This window comes from Pipistrellus hanaki (genome assembly GCF_964339955.1).
Source record: "Pipistrellus hanaki genome assembly, chromosome: 10".
NCBI classification, from domain to species: domain Eukaryota; kingdom Metazoa; phylum Chordata; class Mammalia; order Chiroptera; family Vespertilionidae; genus Pipistrellus; species Pipistrellus hanaki.
This window is the reverse complement of record NC_140512.1, coordinates 41,156,936-41,175,418: the sequence shown is the minus strand read 5'-3', so window position 1 is coordinate 41,175,418 and position 18,483 is coordinate 41,156,936. Positions and strand designations below refer to the sequence as shown.

At 47.0% G+C, this 18,483-nt stretch overlaps 2 protein-coding genes across 4 annotated transcripts in view; one reads left to right on the top strand and one right to left on the bottom strand.

The window, feature by feature from the left end:
• The window catches only part of CDCA7L (cell division cycle associated 7 like), a 30,421-nt gene extending 27,723 nt beyond the window's left edge, over window positions 1-2,698 (top strand). For both annotated transcript variants that reach the window (XM_084896200.1, XM_084896199.1), the window contains exons 9-10: window positions 726-862; window positions 1,289-2,698. In XM_084896200.1, coding sequence (XP_084752326.1) covers window positions 726-862; window positions 1,289-1,319 — 168 coding nt within the window. In that variant the 3' untranslated portion in view covers window positions 1,320-2,698. The remainder of the gene's footprint in view (window positions 1-725; window positions 863-1,288) is intronic.
• DNAH11 (dynein axonemal heavy chain 11) overlaps window positions 1,844-18,483 on the bottom strand; it is a 197,197-nt gene continuing 180,557 nt past the window's right edge. Inside the window, exons 73-81 of one of the 2 annotated variants that reach the window (XM_084896194.1) lie at window positions 16,655-16,846; window positions 13,680-13,799; window positions 10,064-10,309; window positions 7,960-8,142; window positions 7,771-7,886; window positions 5,626-5,738; window positions 4,993-5,133; window positions 2,325-2,610; window positions 1,844-1,969 (exon numbers count right to left, since the gene is read on the bottom strand). In XM_084896194.1, coding sequence (XP_084752320.1) covers window positions 2,363-2,610; window positions 4,993-5,133; window positions 5,626-5,738; window positions 7,771-7,886; window positions 7,960-8,142; window positions 10,064-10,309; window positions 13,680-13,799; window positions 16,655-16,846 — 1,359 coding nt within the window. In that variant the 3' untranslated portion in view covers window positions 1,844-1,969; window positions 2,325-2,362. Of the gene's footprint in view, window positions 1,970-2,022; window positions 2,611-4,992; window positions 5,134-5,625; window positions 5,739-7,770; window positions 7,887-7,959; window positions 8,143-10,063; window positions 10,310-13,679; window positions 13,800-16,654; window positions 16,847-18,483 lie in introns of those variants that run through there. The other variant, XM_084896193.1, reaches the window with a different exon arrangement.

The window sequence follows — 18,483 nt, the reverse complement described above, 5'->3', positions numbered from 1 at the left end:
GGTGGCGACGGGGAGCCTGCCCGGCGGGGCTCCCCGGCCCCGTTGTCGGGGACCAGGAGCTGCAGAGCCTGAACCCTCTCCGTTCTCTGCATCTTTAAGATGCTGGGAGAAATGGAGAAGAGGGTTTCCTTCTGGACTGGGAGCGGGCTGACCAGTGGATAGGACAGGAGACAAGGCTGCGCTGGGCTTTCCCGGGTCAGCGAGGCACTGCTTTCTGTGTGCCCGGCCCCCCTCTGAGGTTTCACATCAGCTCATGCAGTTGACTTTATCTCAGTGGAAGTAGGTCTATAAGCTCCCTATGCCTCGGTTCCTTCTGTAAAATGAGTAGCACGTTTGTTAAGTCTGACCTTGAACCTGGGGATTCTGTGCTCTTACCCTCTTGTATGGCAGTCAGGGGGAGATACACTGTCACTCGGGTGACGTGATTGAACCACAGGCTCGCAGACGGGAAGTGGAAACCCTAGCATTCACACCCATGTCTCACGGATCTGCTTTTTCACCGGAGTCTACTGACTAGGCTGGCCGGCCTACAGCCCGCATTTCCCAGGCTCTCTCCAGGTGTGATGGTGGGTGGGTGACCCAGCTTCCTGGGCCTACTTGAGAGGAAGGGGACAGGCTAGGCCATCCTCCCCCCAGTGACATAGATGGAAAGGTAGCAGGTGACCAAAGCCCAGAGGAGAGGCCTGACACCACGGGGACAGACGCCTGCCGTCATCTCCCCCTAGGGCTGGATGTGCCCGCCCTGCCGGGGCATCTGCAACTGCAGTTACTGTCGGAAGCGCGACGGCCGCTGTGCCACGGGGATCCTCATTCACCTGGCCAAGTTTTACGGTTACAACAACGTCAAGGAGTATCTGGAGAGGTGAGTCTCCCAGACCAGGGCAGGTGGCAGACCCTTGAGGCAGCCTGATTCTTACAATCCCCCGGGAATGGAGCTCTTTGCATTGGAGACTCAGGCCTGATGTTCTCCCTGTTGGGAAGTTTCCTTCTTTGCTAGGATTTTCAGCGGGGGGCTGCCTGTGTAATACAGAAACGGAGTGTACGAGGCAGCCTTGACCCTGCTGGGAGGAGAGGTTTGGGGGGGTGTAGGACGAGGAGATGGAGTTGTGGTTCCCAATAAACTTGAAAAGCACTGTTTCAGAATGAGACGAACCCTACCTGGGACCTGCCTCCAGGGTCTGCCACCAGTGAAGCAGAAGTCAGGCCTGCACATAAGATCTCAGGGCTTTGTGCTCCTACCCCTCCTGTTAATTCCTTATCCCACTAACGCCCTCCTTCCTCTTCTCAGCTTACAGAAGCAGCTGGTGGAAGACAATTAGGAGAAAGAACCACCGGCCAACTGACCTTTGCGTTTTCCAGCAAGACATGCCCTATGTACCGTTTGTGCCTACGCTTTCTTGAAATTCTTTGTAGATCTAAATACTGCTTTTTGTTAAGATTGTTTATATGCTTACAAAGATATCTCAGGAAGACAGCTAAGCACCTTGAGGAATCTTATAGATACAGGTTAATGATTAGAAAGCAGCTACAGTTCGGGTAAGTTCCAGAGAAAACATGGCCTTAGACATCTGTTTGATTACAGATGCTGCCTTGACCTTTTGCCTCCCAATTAGTAACTCTGGGCCATGTTGTTACGGCACCTTTAGTTTACCTTATCCTGGCCAATCATTCAAACCGTCTAGCGCAGTGGGCGGCAAGCTCATCAGCTAACAGAGCGGCGAGCCGCAGGTGGCCCGCCAGCCGCAGTTTGCCGACCACTGACCTGGTGTAGCCTGCTCTGGGTGATTGGAAATGTCTATTGCAGAATGTTCCCCTAAGTTACAAAGTGCAATTAACCATGGATGAGAGTACTAGAGTTTTCGTTTTTTATTAAAACTTGAATGAACAAAAAGTGGACTGTCACGTTACCGACACTGGAGGCCTCGGAGCGCCCGCCTCTTCATCCAGGACTGCCTGGGGCCAGTTGCATCTGTGTTAAAAGAATGTAAGAGCTAATTGTTAACTTAAGTTTTGTTTACTATCTTACAAGAGCTAAAACCCGGCTTCCTGACCAGGAGTCTTCCAACCCCTTTGCTTTTGAGGTGGTATTACCAATGGGAGCTTGATGAAAATGGGAGAGAGACTCACTGTTCTCAGGGAAAGCTAAAAATTAACATGTTCTGACTAGGTTTCCAAGGATGTCTTTCTACGTTTGCCTCTTTCTCTCCCCCACTTTTTAAGGATGGTGTTTAAGAAAAGTTAATGCGCAGTTACAGACACTGGAATGTTTTATGCCTCTCGGTAGAATAGATGTGCAGAAGGACAGCGCAGTGAAAAGCACGCACCGTGTTCGCCCGCCGGGCCTGGAGGAGTGTGGGCCCGTCTACGCCTCCAGCAGCAGAGCCACGCCTGCCAGGACCCACTTGGCCGTCTTCTCTCTGCTCCTCAGCCGGAAGGTCCAGATGTAGTCGGGGCCCCTCCTTTTGGTTTTGTACACGGGGCACTCGTAGGTGTGCTTGGTTTCCTGTCTGTCCGTGGGTATGGCTTTTGCAAAGATGACTGGCATCGCCGATGTCAGCTCCTTGAGGCGGGCTTCAGCAATGGTCCCGGACTGGGTGTCCCATCTCGCACCTACAGCAAAAAGAACCCGAGGGTGAGACGTGTTGGGCCGCACCTTGTAATTGTTGCAGGCAATAAACGTTCCGGATTTGTCACGCTGCTGCTTGTCGGTCACTTCCTGACTGAGCGGGGCCAGGACTGAGGTATGAGAGGGAGGTTCAAGTTCCTGCTCTCCAGGTGCCACACAGACCATTGCCCCTGTGCTTACCACCTACGCGCTTAGGAAACGTAAATTTTATAACAGATCCCATAACAATCCAGACGCACTAAAGCACACTAGTTTGCCCTACCTCGAAAAGCAAAGTGCGTTTGAATGTTACAGAATAAAAGACGCCTCCATCCACGTCACCAAATTCTCTCCCACTGGCCCTTACCTTACACCGCGTTCGGGTACCTCATTCCCATCCCCTGCCCTCAAACGCGCATACGTGTGGCCCTCGCTCTAGAGTAGAAAAAAAGAGCATTTTGGCCAAGACTAGGACGGGCATTGCCGCGACCCTTTAATACAGTTCCTCACGTTGTGGTGACCCCCAACCATACAATTATTTTCGTTGCTACTTCATAACTCTAATTGTGCTACTGTTATGAATCGTAATGTAAATATCTGTGTTTTCCGATGGTCTTAAGCTCTACAGCAGTGGTTCTCAACCTGTGGGTTGTGACCCACAGGTTAAGAACTGCTAGCTAGCAGGATCGCCTAAGGCTATCGGAAAACACAGATATTTGCATTATGATTCATTAACTAGCAAAATTATAGTTAGAAGTAGTAATGAAAATAATTTAAAAAAATATATATTTTTTATTTCAAAGAGAGAGAAACATCCACAATGAAAGAGAACCATGGATCGGCTGCCTCCTGCAAGGCTCCCATTGGGGGTGGAGCCCACAACCCGGGCACATGCCCTTGACTGGGACCCTTCAGTTCGCAGGCCGACGCTCCCATCTACTAAGCCAAACAGGCCAGGGCCACAATGAAAATAATTTTATGGCCGAAACCGGTTTGGCTCAATGGATAGAGCATCGGCTTGGGGACTGAGGGGTCCCGGTTCGATTCCGGTCAAGGGCATGTGCCTTGGTTGTGGGCACATCCCCAGTAGAGGGTGTGCAAGAGGCAGCTGATCGATGACTCTCTCTCATTGATGTTTCTAATTCTCTTATCTCCTTTCCTCTCTGTACAAAATCAATAAAATATATTTTTAAAAATATTATTTTATGGTTGGGGGTCACCACAACATGAACTGTATTAAAGGGTTGTGACATTAGAAAGGTTGAGAACCACTGCCTTAGAGGTATACAATGTACATCGGCATCTTAGAGGCTTGGAGAAGTCTTGCAGTAAAAGAGTAGTGCAAGAAAGATATTGAAAAGCAAAATAATTTAAACTCCGTGTAGGTTGTAAATGATCCTGTGGTGTTAACATCAGATACAATCTAAGGGGAAGCCATCACCCTAAATGCTTTAGCCCTTTGCACTCCGCTGTCCCCTCTCAGGGGACATCGGAATTCTAGCATATCACTCGGATGTCTCCTCTCAAGGGACATTGCAGTTTATTAGTGATTACGGGGAATTGAGTTATTTCAACACAACTTTTTGAGACATGCATGTTTCCCTGAAGTTTTATCTTGAAATGGCACAAGAAATTAAATCAAAATATCATAAAATTACTAAGATATATACAAGAAATGTCAGCGGGTTTTGTGTTGGACGAGAACGTGAGATGTGTGCTCACGACGGTCCGAGCACTTCGCGACGCCACTTGAAAAGAGCGATAAGGGGAGTTTGTAGAAGAAAGGTCGGTTTTCGAACATAGCGCGCACTGTATAGTGAGATATATAATTACAAATAAACAAGTCTACATCTGGAGGAAAAGATTTTCAAAGCTGAGCTCATTTTGGTTTGAAGCTTCGAGCAGTGCACATAGATCTAACGAGTGAGAAAATCGGAAAAGTGATTCTTTTCTTAGTGAATAAATTGTTTGGTGAAAGCTATTTTGGTAAATATCATCTTGTCAGTAATAACAATTAGAAACTTATCATACTGTACAAAATTATAAACAATAAAATATTGGGTTTTTTTTGCAAATATACATTCCTCGATGTCACCCAATTCATATAAGTCCAATATTATAATACGTTACTTGGTTCCAAAATTATACTAAATAATACGAGGGTCTGTAAATGCACGTTTCCGCCGCAAAGTAGCGTCGAGAGTAGCTGGTAGCCAATGTCCAGAATGGTTCGGAGTGCAAAGGGTTAAAATACGCTCACGTTGGATCCCATCGTGGCATTTAAATTTTTAAAAAGCAAAAAATGAGGTAGATGCCAGTGCGAGTGAATGCTGAGACAAGGTCCTGCCTTAAGGGAAGAGCCGTCCCTGTGCTCCGCGGGGGCCTACCTTCCAGGAAGAGCCCGTGCAGGTAGGCGCCTTCCCTGGGGGGGTGGCCGTAGTCTTCTTTGACTTTTTTGGTCACGTCGACCGTCAGGCACATTCTATCCAGCGGCCACGCGTTTTTCCGAGCCATGGTCTGCATGATTGCTGCGGGAGGGGGAGGCACAGGGATGAACGAAGGCTGTCAAGTTGTACGTAAGGTTCCCAGGAGCCACCAGCAAGCCGAGCGTCTACCGAGGCTGCCCTGGTCCCTCCCGCCCGGTGTTGGGTTCTGTGTATCTGCCTGTGGCCACATTAGAGCAAGGCCTGCAGGGCAGCCCCGCAGCTTTTGGAAATGAGCTTCTACTGGAACAGCCATACCCATGGGGTCAGTACCGTCTGGTGGCTTGGGCACGGTCTTGGCAGAGACTGTGTGGCTCTTGGCAGAAAACCTTTGCTAGAACGAACCACGTCCCACCTCATTTGGCTGTTCCTGGGCCTCCTTCCCTTTGATGCTGCTCTGCCCGGAGTGCCATTTCCTCTGTCGCTCCTGCCCCTTTTCTGTCGTGGCCCCCGCATGGGGCCCGGTGAGCAGGGCGGGGAAGGCTCCTCGGGACAGGCTTTCTGCCGGGGCAGCGGTTCTGTGAGCAGCAGGCTTACCGGTTAGGAAGGACTGAGGGTTGAAGAGGCCAGAAAGCCACACCACCGCCGGGAGGGCGAGGTCTTGTGTCCAAGTGTCCAGTTCTCGGCATCGCAGGAGGAGGTCATTGAACCTGGGTCGTAGAAGGTAGGAAAGAATCGGCCTGCGTTTTAGTTTTAGTACGAAAGACGTTTCTCTAAGATTAAGGATGTGGACTGTGGGGAAGGGTGGTGGCAGCAAGGTACACCACTGAGAACCAGGGAAATCGTTAGCCGGTGATTTGCAGACTGTGGTCCCTTGAAAGGGGCTAGATTTTTTCCAGTAGAGATTGCGTATCTTATAGCTGTTACTGTTAGGGACAAGAAACACAGGGGAATGTGGGAAATTTGTCTCTGTTATCAAGTAGTTATTTAGCTCCTCTTAGTGCTGTGTGGTGACCATACACAGGGGATCCGTGTAAGACCTGGGCTAACGGGTGCCAACAGGGAACACGGAGGTACATGCAGGGTGCGTGGGGCCACGCTGCTATGACGGTTACTAGACGAGAGTTGCCCAGAGAGGCACAGAGAGGAGCAGAGCATTTGACAACAGCCTTCCCATGTGCAATAATTACCTGAAAGCAGGAAAGATTATTTATAAAGTTACTTTATCCATCGCATGCCTGAGGTTTGAGAAACTGCTGTTTTTACCTGGGTCTTTGCCTCTCAGCTGCAGTTATGCGAGGGAGGAAGTACCTGCAATTTACCTCTGAGGAAGTGTGAACGTCTTTGATAACATTAGGAGACACATGAAACCTTGAGTGGGGGGTTAGGGAATGTGAAAGGCGGTGGGGAAACGGCACAGAGAAGACAGCCCGGCAGGAAAGCCAGCGATACAGTTCTCCAGGGCGATGGCCACTCTGGCTGGCCCTGAGTTTTCCTGAGACCTGCTTTGGCTCAGAGTTGCAAGGGAGGTGGGGCTGAACGGGAATCATCCCCACGGACCCCCTGCAGGAAAGGTCTGCCTGAGACCTGGGTCACCGGAAGGGAAGTTCTGCTAGCTGAGAACACGGCCCTGTGCCCTGCTCCGTGTCACCAGTCCCTGGTTAGGGAACACACACTTGAGGCTGTATGACAGAAAAAGGGCCAAGGATGGGAAAGCAGATGGAGGAAGACGTGCTTCACAGGTTACTGCAGAGGATAAACACCACAGCCAAACAATTTACACCAAGTTTTTTAAAAGGGAGTGATTCCTTGTATAAACAAGGTCATGGATTAGACATGATTAGGTAAAGAGAAGGAAATTAAACAAGAAGATCTCAAAGTCAGGAAAAAAATGGTAAAAATTGAAGCAAAAAAGTGATGCAGCATAAGGTAGAACAATTTCAGAAAGCAGAAAATGGAAATAGAAATAGTGGAAATAAGATAAAATTTGCAACAACAAATATTGACTGATACCATGCCTAGGAGATTTGAGTTCCAGCTCAGGCAGCTACCAACCACAGACCATTCGTAGCTCCTACTGGGTGGCTTGGGCCTGGATCAGGCAAAGTCGGAAGCTGGAACTACCTGTGGGTTTTTCAGTCATATAAGCCAATAAGCTGTTTTATTTAAAAACTGAAATCGAGGGTATGTGATGACATGAGAGGAATTTCAAGTTGCCTCTCATGGCCATAACAATTCCCCCAGTGAGGGAATTCTGTGTTATCTGCATTTTTCAGGTGATAAAATGAGAAACCAGCTCAGATATTCTGTCCAGGATCCAATAGCTAACAAATAAGAGGTAGAATTTAAATCTTGCTCTGATCTTGACTTTCAATTTTTGCCTTTAAAGTAGTAGGCAATGCGTTAAGGAAACACAATTGAAGCAGTGGTAGTTTGCAAACTTAATGAGTATAGGCTCTTTGGGGGCTGAATACACAGTGTTTCCCAAACTTTTGACATATGTGTACCCCTTCTATAATTTTCGTAACGCTGAGTACCCCTCGTACTCATGAGAATGTAGAATTAGGTGCAGCTAAGCACGGTGCAGTGCATATCCCCACCAAACTCCGGTGCAACGCGTACCCCCACCCAACTCTTCCCATACCCCTGGGGGTACGCGTACCACACTTTGGGAAACACTGCTTCAAAACAATGAACTAGCACGGAGGCAAAGGCAGTGGGAGCCTGGATGGGGCAGCTTACCACTGGGCCAGGCCGTAGGTAGATGGGTAAGCCAGTTTGCTCCACGTATCTGGCACCGTGTCGTAACTCAGCGCGGACTGCTGGGCTTCCATGGCGGGGGACGGCATCAGCTCCCCCTTGCATGGAGAGAAAGGCCACCTCGTGACTAGCTTCCGATGGGGAAGCCAGCTCTCGCCCACTTCAACTTACCTTCAGACCGAGGTCTAACTGCTGAAGCGACACATGGATCTCCCGTAGGAGAAGGTTCATCCTCTCACATTCCTGGAAGCAAACAAGAACGTAGGGGCTTCTGTCGGAGGTTTTTTGCATGATCTCTGCCATGTTGAACTCTTCCGGGAGTTTCTCCAAGATGTCCTCCAAGATATTCTTCACCTTAAGTCACAGACACACAAAGATTTAGCTCTTCTTTCATTTTTGGTCACAGTGACTATATCGCTTCTTTTGTTGTTAAGTCCCAGAATATATCATATAACTCCCCCAAAACGCTAATGCGCTTAAAAGATGCCTCCCACTCCCAGGAGGTGGGCATCCCCAGGAGTGGCACTGCCAGCTCCCTCAGTTCCCTTCTGCGTCAGAGTAGCCGCCTCCGTTAGTTCCCATGGGGAGGAGCTACCTCCTATTTGCAGTTCATATAGGATTAGCATTTAGGGAATATAATTGTACCTCATTTGTACATAAAAATGCAATCAGGAAATAGAACCCCAATGTTTAGGCATATTACAGTTTGTAATATGTTAATTTAAAAGGTGCCCTTTAAGCTTGAGCTAATTTTGGTGATTCTGACACTGCCCTCTAACATATCTTAAAATTTGGGAAGCAATTTGGTCAACATTTTCAACAAGGAGGTCTCTATTTCTCTTACTTTTGCCCTACGAAATGAAAGACTTATACATTGGGTGTGTGTGTGTAGTTCTCTGATGTGCATATTTATTCTATCTAAGCCACATTACCGAGCTCCGGAAAACCAACAAATACCTACAGTGGACCAAAGACTTGCGTATTGCCTGTCTCCAGCCTCAGACACCCTCTTTCCTTGCTTTCTCAAGATTACTGCTTGTGGTGCTGACACCATGCTTGCAAGTTGCTTTAGCACCCTGGCAGGTACCTTGTCAGATTCTGAAATCTTAAACTCATTCATAATAGCAGCTAATGCACTTAAAAGATGCCTAGCCTGGAAGGTGGGTAAAGAATGGCTTTTGGAATCAGCTCGAATTTGGTTTCCTTCTTTGGCCCTTTTTAGCCGTTTGGCTTTGGGATGTCCGTAAGCTTATCTCTGAAATAAGGAGCCTGATACTCTTTCGAGCGCTTTCTTTAGTGCCCCTCGTAAGCACCCAATAGATGGTTATTGCTTCAATCTTTTTGCCAATCTAGGGTGTTGAGGCATCTTTACGTCATTTGCTTTTCAGTTTCTGGTAGCATGATCAGCTTCCTTGTTAGAAAGACAAATCCAAAAACTAGATGAAAAACCTCATCTACCTCCCTGCTTCTATTCACAACTATACCTTTTCCCAAATGGATGAATTTTTACCTTGTTCATTTTCTTTTTAAAAAATCTAACATTCACATGGAAGCTGTTAGTGTATAGAACACAATACCTTACAACAAATCCTGTAGTTTCTAAATTACAAAGAAGTTTCTCAACAAATGGCCTTATGTCAATAAGTAATTGAAAAACTTTAAGAAATAATCCTGGGACCTTGCTATAAGACCTGATGGCTAGTGTGCTAACATCATGTCCTTTGCTCCAGCGATTCCACTTCTGAGTGAGTATTATGAGTGGATATTTTGGGGAGCTACCTTTGTTGATGGACATAAGACTATACATGGATGTTCATGGCTGTGATATACATAATTGTGAAAAACTAGAAACAACCCAAACAGCCGTCCATTAACAGGTTAAAGAACTGGATATTAAACAAAAATAGCCACTGGTCAGTGCACACATGGATGAAACCCACAAATATGTAATATGCAATGGAAGGAGCCACATATTAAGGAGTACGTGGCTATGTGGCTGTGTGTGTCTGGAGTTCAAACACAGCAAAACGAACCTATGGTGACAAATCAGGTATGGAGACTAGGTTACCCTTGGGCTGGAGGGGAGGGGTATATTGACCGGTAAGGAGCATGTGTATCCTTCTAGAATACTGGAAACATTCTGTATTTTGGTCTGGGTGGATACATAATCACAGGTACATACAAAGATAAAAACGGACGGAGTTGTACACTTGGGTTCGTGCACTGCACCGTGTACACATTTGACCTCAATAGCGAAGACAAGGAAGACCCTCACCTTGTCCTCCGTGGACGGCTCCAGCTCCTTGCTGACGAGTGCTCTCCTGGGCTGCGTCTCCAGCAAAGTTCTGAAGAGCGTGTTGGACGTCACCGTCAGGAACTCTATCTCCGCGTTCGGATGGAGGCCATACAGCGTGGGGCTTTCTGGCGGGAGTGTCTCCTCCACGTACTGGTGGTAGCCGGAGTAGTCCCATAAGTTAGGTGGCGCCGCAAAGCCCGGTGCCAGCAGGAGCTCATCTTCAATCTTCCACCACAAAGGAGAAATGGGTTATTCCACACACAATGGGCATCAATCAGCCCTGGCTGGTGCAGCTCAGTGGCTAGAGCACCTTCCCAGCCACCGAAGGGTTGCAGGTTCGATCCCCACCCCTGGTCGGAGCTCATATGGGAGGCAACCAATCCAAGTGTCTCTCTCATGGATGTCTCTCCTACCCCCCACTTCCTTTCTTTCACTCTCTTTAAAAAAAAAAAAAAAGAAATAAAATAACTTGGCACCCATCCTTGCTTCCTAAACACTGAGAAACTCTGCTAAGCAGTTCCAGTAAACAACTGGATAGCAAACTCTCAAAATGTTTCGCAGCATTTTCATAATTGATCCTTCTGCCTGGATGGCAGAAGGATCAATTACTCCTCTGGGGAGGAGTCTAGGGAACACACGTGGAGCCGAGCCTAAGAAGACTCAGCCTGAATTCGCTTGGGGCGCAGGATACACGCACAGCCAGAGGCACAGGAGACAAGCACAGCCAGGGAGCAGCTGAGCCGCCTGTGTACTGGCCCCCTGGACACGTGCTTCCAATCCGTGGTTCCCCCAAACAGCCCCATTTTGTGTAACTTGCCCAGGCTGATGTTTGATGTTAATATAATTTTGACTTCATTTCAGTAGGACCCTATAGCTTATGCGTTCCCAGTACATGCACTTTTCATAGCCCCGCTTTAAATTACATGTTGCACAGAAACTTTACGAGCAGGGATCTGAGTTCTCCCTCTGCTTTCAGGACCCTGCAAAGGCTCCGTACTGAAGCAGCTCCGTGAATCCTGCCTCGGCCCAGGCCTGCTCCCTGCCCTCTCCAGGGCGTTTATGAAAAGCTGCTTCCTGCTGATGGGCCTGGGTTACAAAGCTCTGCACGTGGCATCTGCCTTGCACATGGGGGAGGGCAGTTTGAAAAGACTGTTAGGCCTCAAAGAATCAATAGTTCTAAACAGACATTGCCCTCGAGAAAATACACACGTGGCTAAGCAGCACAAGAGAAGATGCTCAGTATCGTGATATTTAGGGAAATGCAAATCAAAACCACAACGCCATACACTTCACCCGCACCAGGAAAAGATAATATGGGCAATGAACGTGTTACCAAGAATGTGGAGAGAACAGAATCCTCAGGCATGGGTGGTGGCTACAAAATGGTGCAGCTACTTTTAGAAATCAAACCAATGACCCTTGGGTGCACAGGATGACGCCCAAACAACCAAACCACACCAGCCAGGGCTGATTTCACCAAAATCATCTTTCAAATATGACAACTTTCAGATAACTAAAACTTATTTTGCAGAAGTAATTTAAAGTATTACTTGTTTTGCGTTGCCAAGTACACACTGTACATGAGAGAATATTAATAATTTCCTAACTCTGAGACACTCTGAGGCTCACTGCCATCAGGGAACCCTCCCCGAGTGCAAAGGTGTTTATCCAACAAGGAGCTCAGTCACCCTAACAGGACAGCGTCACAGAGTATTCTGAGCAGCATAACTTGGAACCCCATGCTGCTGATTGCTTTCTGGGCATAGTCCAATGCAACCCAAGATACAAATGTCCAAATAAGTTAACCACTGTGAGAAGTGGCAAAAAGACATCCGGATCACGTTCCCACACTATCAACAGCACGAGCAGGAAATGTCTGCAAGAGGACGGAATGACGGCCCCACAGCCTCTGTCACCGAGTCACCCTCGCTTGACCTCCCTTTGGGGAGCTGAACAGGTAGGCAGTGCTGTCCAGAGAGGATGTGAGATTGCAGACGAAGCCTTCCCATCCCGAAAACCTCGCCAGATCTGTACCGAAGTTATTTTAAAGGGCTAGCAAACTCCCGGAATGCCCCCCAGGCTCTATCGTCTGTCTTTATTTTACAGTTATTTGAGTGGGAGTTCAGACTTGGGAAGGTTAATGGACGGTCTCGCTTGCCAACAGTAATTTGTTCCTTACCCTCAGGCCAAAGCCAGAGAGGAAACCTCAGCATGAGCTTCTCACTCTGCCCCCAACCTCCACCATCATGCCGAGAAATCAGCCTCTGTAAAGGTCAGGCTCCACCACTGTTTAGCTTTCCCGTCTCCATGGTAACCTGCTCCAGACCTCTTCTGAGGAGTGACTTGGGTGGTGGTAGACTGAAAGTGTCCTTCTGACCTGTGAAATTCTGCTCCCGTAGAACTCGGGAGAGACCAGGAGACTCACCAGCCAAAGAAACTAACTTAAGGAATGGTCACATGGCAGGAAATTACCGCATTGTTCCCAAATTGTTTAACATTATGTACCCAATTTTCTAAATTATTCTGCAATACACCGTGTTTTCTAAGGCACAATTATATCATTTTTCAAAGTGGACTCGAGGAAAGTGATTGAAACGACAGAATGTTTTTACGAGACGCAGTCCTCAGAGAAACGATAAACAGGAGTTGGCTCAAACTATTTTAAAAAATGGCACTGCTCTAAACACAGTTGGTGTTTTGTGCAACTGGGAGTCGAAATAACATGACATAGGGCATCCTGGGTTTCCAAGAAATAACCATGCGATGGCCATGAACTTGGAAACCTTTTGAGAGAGAGAGCATGAGAGAAATATGGCCGCTACTTGCAGCTACTTCAAACGTGGGAGACCAGGACTGAGTGCTTTGGCCAGACAGCACAGCCCTGGTTATGAACCACATGGGTGCTTGGTCTACGCAGACACCGGGTTAGAAAGATGAGGGATGGGCAGAGGGAGCCTCATCTCTCAATGCCAGTACAGGGGTGCGCTCCCTGTGCCTCACAGAAGAAGAACTGGGTTTTCCAAGCACATTTTTCTTGATCACGTATTTAGTTAGGGGTTAGTGGTTAACATTTAGAAGACTCCATGGCTTCTGTGACGGGGAAAAACGATACATTTTACTAATTTCAGAGTCCTCCTATTGAAATCAATCCACCTGTCTTCAGGCTAGAATGCTTACTTGTCCATGTTCACTGAGTGGCCTGGGGCCAACTACCTACCGGGTCTCACGCTTTTTGTCTATAAAATGGGGTAACTGTCAGTTCTGCATACCTCACCCGCTATTCCAAAGGCCAGTGAGTGTGTGTGTGAGACTGCTTCCCCTGGACACAGAAATCACCCATCAACACACAGATTCTGATCCTCTATGTCTGGCACACGGCCCAAGACCCTGCATTTCGGACACATTTCCCGCTCCCATGAAGGTGAGCCAGAATGCATCACAAAAAGCCAGGGATCCTCAATAACATCTCCAAGGATTGTTTATACAAAGCGATTCTCAGAGTCACTCTGTGTCTTCCACATATAGACCTCTGTGCCATAGCAATTCTCACCAGAAGTTTCTCCTCAGTGAATTAAAAAAAAAAAAAAAGTCTTACCAGAGATGGATTCATGAATTCCTCTAAATACACCCGACACAGCCGGCGATCCCAGTCATCTGTGATGTGGCCCCCATACATGATCTCGCCAAAAAGATACCGCAGGTCTTCCCATGGGATCTGGGGGCGGAAATCACACACATGTTCACTCCCGGGCCCAGGGCATCTGCCTCTCCACAAGCCCCTCTAACACAATGGTCCCTAAAACTGTCTCTCCCCCCCACCCCCCCAAGAGGCTCAGGGCTCAGAGCACTGGCCTTGTAAAAGATGTCCAGAAATTAGGCTTCTGCATAGACTTTCTTGAGAGAATTATTTTCAGTGTTTGAATAAGTCATTGGAAATTCACTAACACTGAGCTTTTTAAGCAGATTTTAGAGCAAAGGAAGCAGTCCTAGAACATGGTATGCAGGGGGAGTATACACATGCAAAATCTTACCAAAAATCAGGAGAGGATATTGGTTCTCAGGGCCTTGGACTTATGGCATGTGTTTTTTGTTTTGTTTTGTTTTGTTTTGTTTTGATATATTTTATTGTTTTTTTACAGAGAGGAAGAGAGAGGGATAGAGAGTTAGAAACATCGATGAGAGAGAAACATCAATCAGCTGCCTCCTGCACACCCCCCACTGGGGATGTGCCCGCAACCAAGGCACATGCCCCTGACCGGAACCAAACCCCAGGCCAACGCTCCATCCACTGAGTTATGGCATGTTTTTATGGTCCAGCTCAGGAAAAGAAAACATAAAAGTAATCTGAGTTGGGGTGTAGTTTGAATCCCATCGACCTCCAAAAGTTCTGCAAACCAACCCCCCTGCCACGGACTGACCTGAGGGCTTGTTTGATGGCACAACCAGCCTACCTACCTGTTTAGGGGTGGTAACTAATGGCTGTATTGTGCTTTACTCAAGAAATCACTCTGTCTCCTCTGCATTTGGCCTCACAGTGGTTTGCAGTCTCTCTCTGCTACCCTTTAGCTTCCTCTGGGTTTGCAAAACATGCCAGTTTGTGATGAAGCCTTTCCAGACAGGAACCTTTATACCCTTGGGGGCAATATACCGCCTCCCAACCGTTCAAGTAAGAATTTAATTATAGCCTTCCTTTGTGGCATGATGTGACGGAACAAGTAAAATTGCTCCAGCTAGTCCAGTGTACTTGCTACAAGTTTATGTGAATTGGAATAAATGAACCTCCAATATGTCTCTCTCTGAAGCTGGTTTCATGTGAATGGAAAATAGAAGGGACTAGCCTGTACCATGCTCTCTCAACCAACCCAATAGACTACCTTCCATATAGCTGAAACAGATGTAAAACAAAGACTCTTAATTTTATTTCTCTGATTACTTTAATTCATGGCTGCTATGCATCTTACCATTCAGTATGTATCTCCCTCAAGGTTTTAATCCTTTTTAAAAACCAATTCTCTTTCCTTAAATGCTGACCTGCTTTTTTACAGATTCCTTCCTGAAAAGGGCACCTTGTACAACCAAACTACTAGTATGTGCACATGTTAACTTAATTCACCAATGCTTGTCACTTGCTTTGCGATGTGTAGCAAATGACTCAGGTCAAGACATCTGAGAGACAAGTGGGTGTGTTAAAAACCTAAGGTTGGCCTGGCTAGTGTGGCTCAGTTGGTTGAGCGACATCCCACTGATAAGGTTGCCAGTTAAATTCCCACTCAGGGCACATGTCCAGTGGCAGGCTCCATCCCCAGTGGGAAATGTGCAGGAGGCAACCAATAGATGTTGCTCTCAGTGATGTTTCTCCCCTTCTCCCTTCCTCTCTCCCTAAAGAAAAATAAATTAAAAATATATATATGTGTGTGTGTGTGTGTGTGTGTGTGTGTGTGTATACACTAGAGGCCCAGTGCACAAATTTGTGCGCCAGTGGGGTCCCTTGGTCTGGCCTGTGGGATCTGGCTGGAACCGGCTTTCTTACATCCCCTGAGGGGTCCTGGATTGCAAGAGGGCACAGGCCAGGCCGAGATACCTCCCTGGTGCACAATAGGAGCCGGGGAGGGATGCAAGAGGTGGGCCAGTTGGGTAGTCAAATCATCTTTGAAATTTGAAAAAACTTGGATAACAAAAATTGTAACTAGGGGCATAAAAGGACATAAAACAGTCACTTATACATAGATAAATGGATGAGTTGTTTTAAAGGCCCCTTGTAGAGAGTGTGGCCTAGAACACACCTGGGTGATTCTGACAAATGTATCTCAGACTTCACTTAATGGAAAAAGTCCTCCTTATGAGGACTAAGCCAGAAAATTCTTACAAATGGCTCCTTTCTGAAGTGCAATCATTGGGTTTATATGAGTTTACACAAATGTTCCTGATGAAGCATTGCCCTTCCCATCTGCGGAACGCACTTGAGCTACAAACCAAAATCATTCATCTACCTTTAACTTCAAATCAAGGGGAACGTTACTGAGAAAGTCACAACAAGGTGGCATCCTTAATACATAATAATGACATATGCAGGAAATGCACCATTATTTATCCTGGTGACGCGCTGTAAATTGCTTCCATCATCAGGAATAATTGTGGTGATTATTAATGCAGTGTTATGAACTGTCAGAACTGCTGTATGTAATTACATTTGTGCAAATGCTTCATTACCTGCCTAATGAATCTGGCATCCGTGCACGTGTAAACCACTGTTTTTGTTAATATAATGAAGGACATTTTTTTCTTTTTTTCACGAAGCTGCTGATGTAGAACTGGTGTGACCTTATCTTACAAAATCCAAGCATCCATTGCCAGGAAACCTTTGATCTGGTTTATTTTCACACTCGGCAGACGATGCTTAGGGAGTGTCCGCCATTTCAATAATAGCTTCCAAAGAGAAATCGATGCTTAGGGAGTGTCTGCCATTTCAATAATAGCTTCCAAAGAGAAATCACGGTCCCTGTGGATAGCGCCCAAAGACTGACAGACAGTCCACTCCCCGGAGGAGGTTATCTGCCCGCCGGCACTTACATTCGGGTTGGCCTCTAAGTAGTTGTAGAGGATGTCGGCACAGATGGTGAGGTCCCCGGGGCTGAAGGGGTAGCTGCGGCTCCAGCCCTGGGGGCCGAACCTCAACCTCCCGGCCACACAGGCGTGGAAATAGCACAGGGCAAAGAGGATGCTTTTGAACTCCTGCTCCTTGGAGCACACTTCGAGCGTATCCTGGGAGGAAAGGAAAACGTTCCGTAACCCATTGGTAATGGGACCTGTCGCGACCCACAGGTTGAGAACCGCTAGCAGGGTCGCCTAAGACCATCGGGGGGTAAAAAAAACACACAGATATTTACATTGTGATTCATAACAACAGCAACATTACAGTTATGAAGTAGCAACGAAAATAATTTTGTGGTTGGGGGGGGGGGGGTCACCACAACATGAGGAACGTTATTAAAGGGTTGCGGCATTAGGAAGGTTGAGAACCACAGCTGTAAAGGACTTGGAGGGGGATTTGGAAGAGAGAGGACATGCGGTTTTTAGCAGGGTGTGTCCTTGGAGAGCCTCCTCAGAGACTGTCTGTTTCCCATTTGCCAGTCTGCTGATGCAAGAGGAACCCTTTTATTTTGCTTTAGCTATTCTTCTGAATGCTTCCCTAGAAAACGAGACAATTCATTTTGTGTACTGCTTGACTGCATCCCTCCTCTGCAAAACTATCCTTGTCAAAGTTGGGTAACAGATATTATTTAAACCCAAATACTATCTGTCCCTGCTTTCACAGTGAGACAGAATATATGGGCACATGGCCAGTCATCAAAAGACTACTTCCCAGCCACCCATAAGCCAGATGCACTACATAACCAAGATGCCAACAGAATTTGAGCAGCAGTGACCTAACTTAGTCCTCTATTTAAAAGGAAATTGTTTGCCTTGGTGGTTGCTCTTTTCCTTCTTCTGTAGGCCAAAACCAGGGATGGTTGGACACTCACAGAAGTCAGAGTGAGGACTAGCAGAGGCACCCTTCAGCTTGGGTGTGTGGCTGACCTCATGGACAGAGCTGCCAGTTATATCTGAGAGAAATTACCTAGTTTGAATCACTATAATTTTGTGCCGACCTCCACAAATACAATCATCAAGACCAATGGTTTCCTCCTAATGAACTAGAAATAAAATTTTTGGGATAACAGAATGGCATACAGAGGTTAAAATATATATATATACCCCCTAAACTAGATCTGTAAAATTTTTTTTAATGCAGAAGGAAAGCTGAGTCCTGGTATGCTACATGGATATAGTCATGCCCCAACAGCCATGAAATTAAAAGGTAACAAAAGAGCCGACTGATTGATGGTTTAGAGGTAGTACTTCACCCACCTTCAGATTTGGCCGTTGTCTGAGGCAAACCGGAAAAGTCAAGGACGACTCCTTCAGCTGAGGTTGGGCAGCAACAGGAGACAAGGCCAAATCTGTACCTTCCTGCTTTGTTCTTTAAAAGGGCTATAGGACAGCCAGCTTGACACCCGGGGCCACCTACAGAGGTACTGTGCATCCTTGGGTGGGGGAGGATTTCAGAGCTGGTCTCCCGGGGGGCTTCTGGTGAAAGTTGAAACCAAGACTAGATTTGTTCTCTGGTCCAGGACCAGGAGAGCTTTGTAGTTTCTTTCTGTATCACTTTCATCGGAACCCAGGGCTACCACCAACTACAGTTCTAGAACTGGCCAGGCCACACACTAGGAAGCTGATGGGGTTCAAAAATATACACCCCTTAAAAATAACTTTCCTACAACTATACATCAAATAAAAGGCTACTTTGAGAAGGCAAAAATGGGAAACCATATAATTAGAATTAATTTTGAAAGATATAA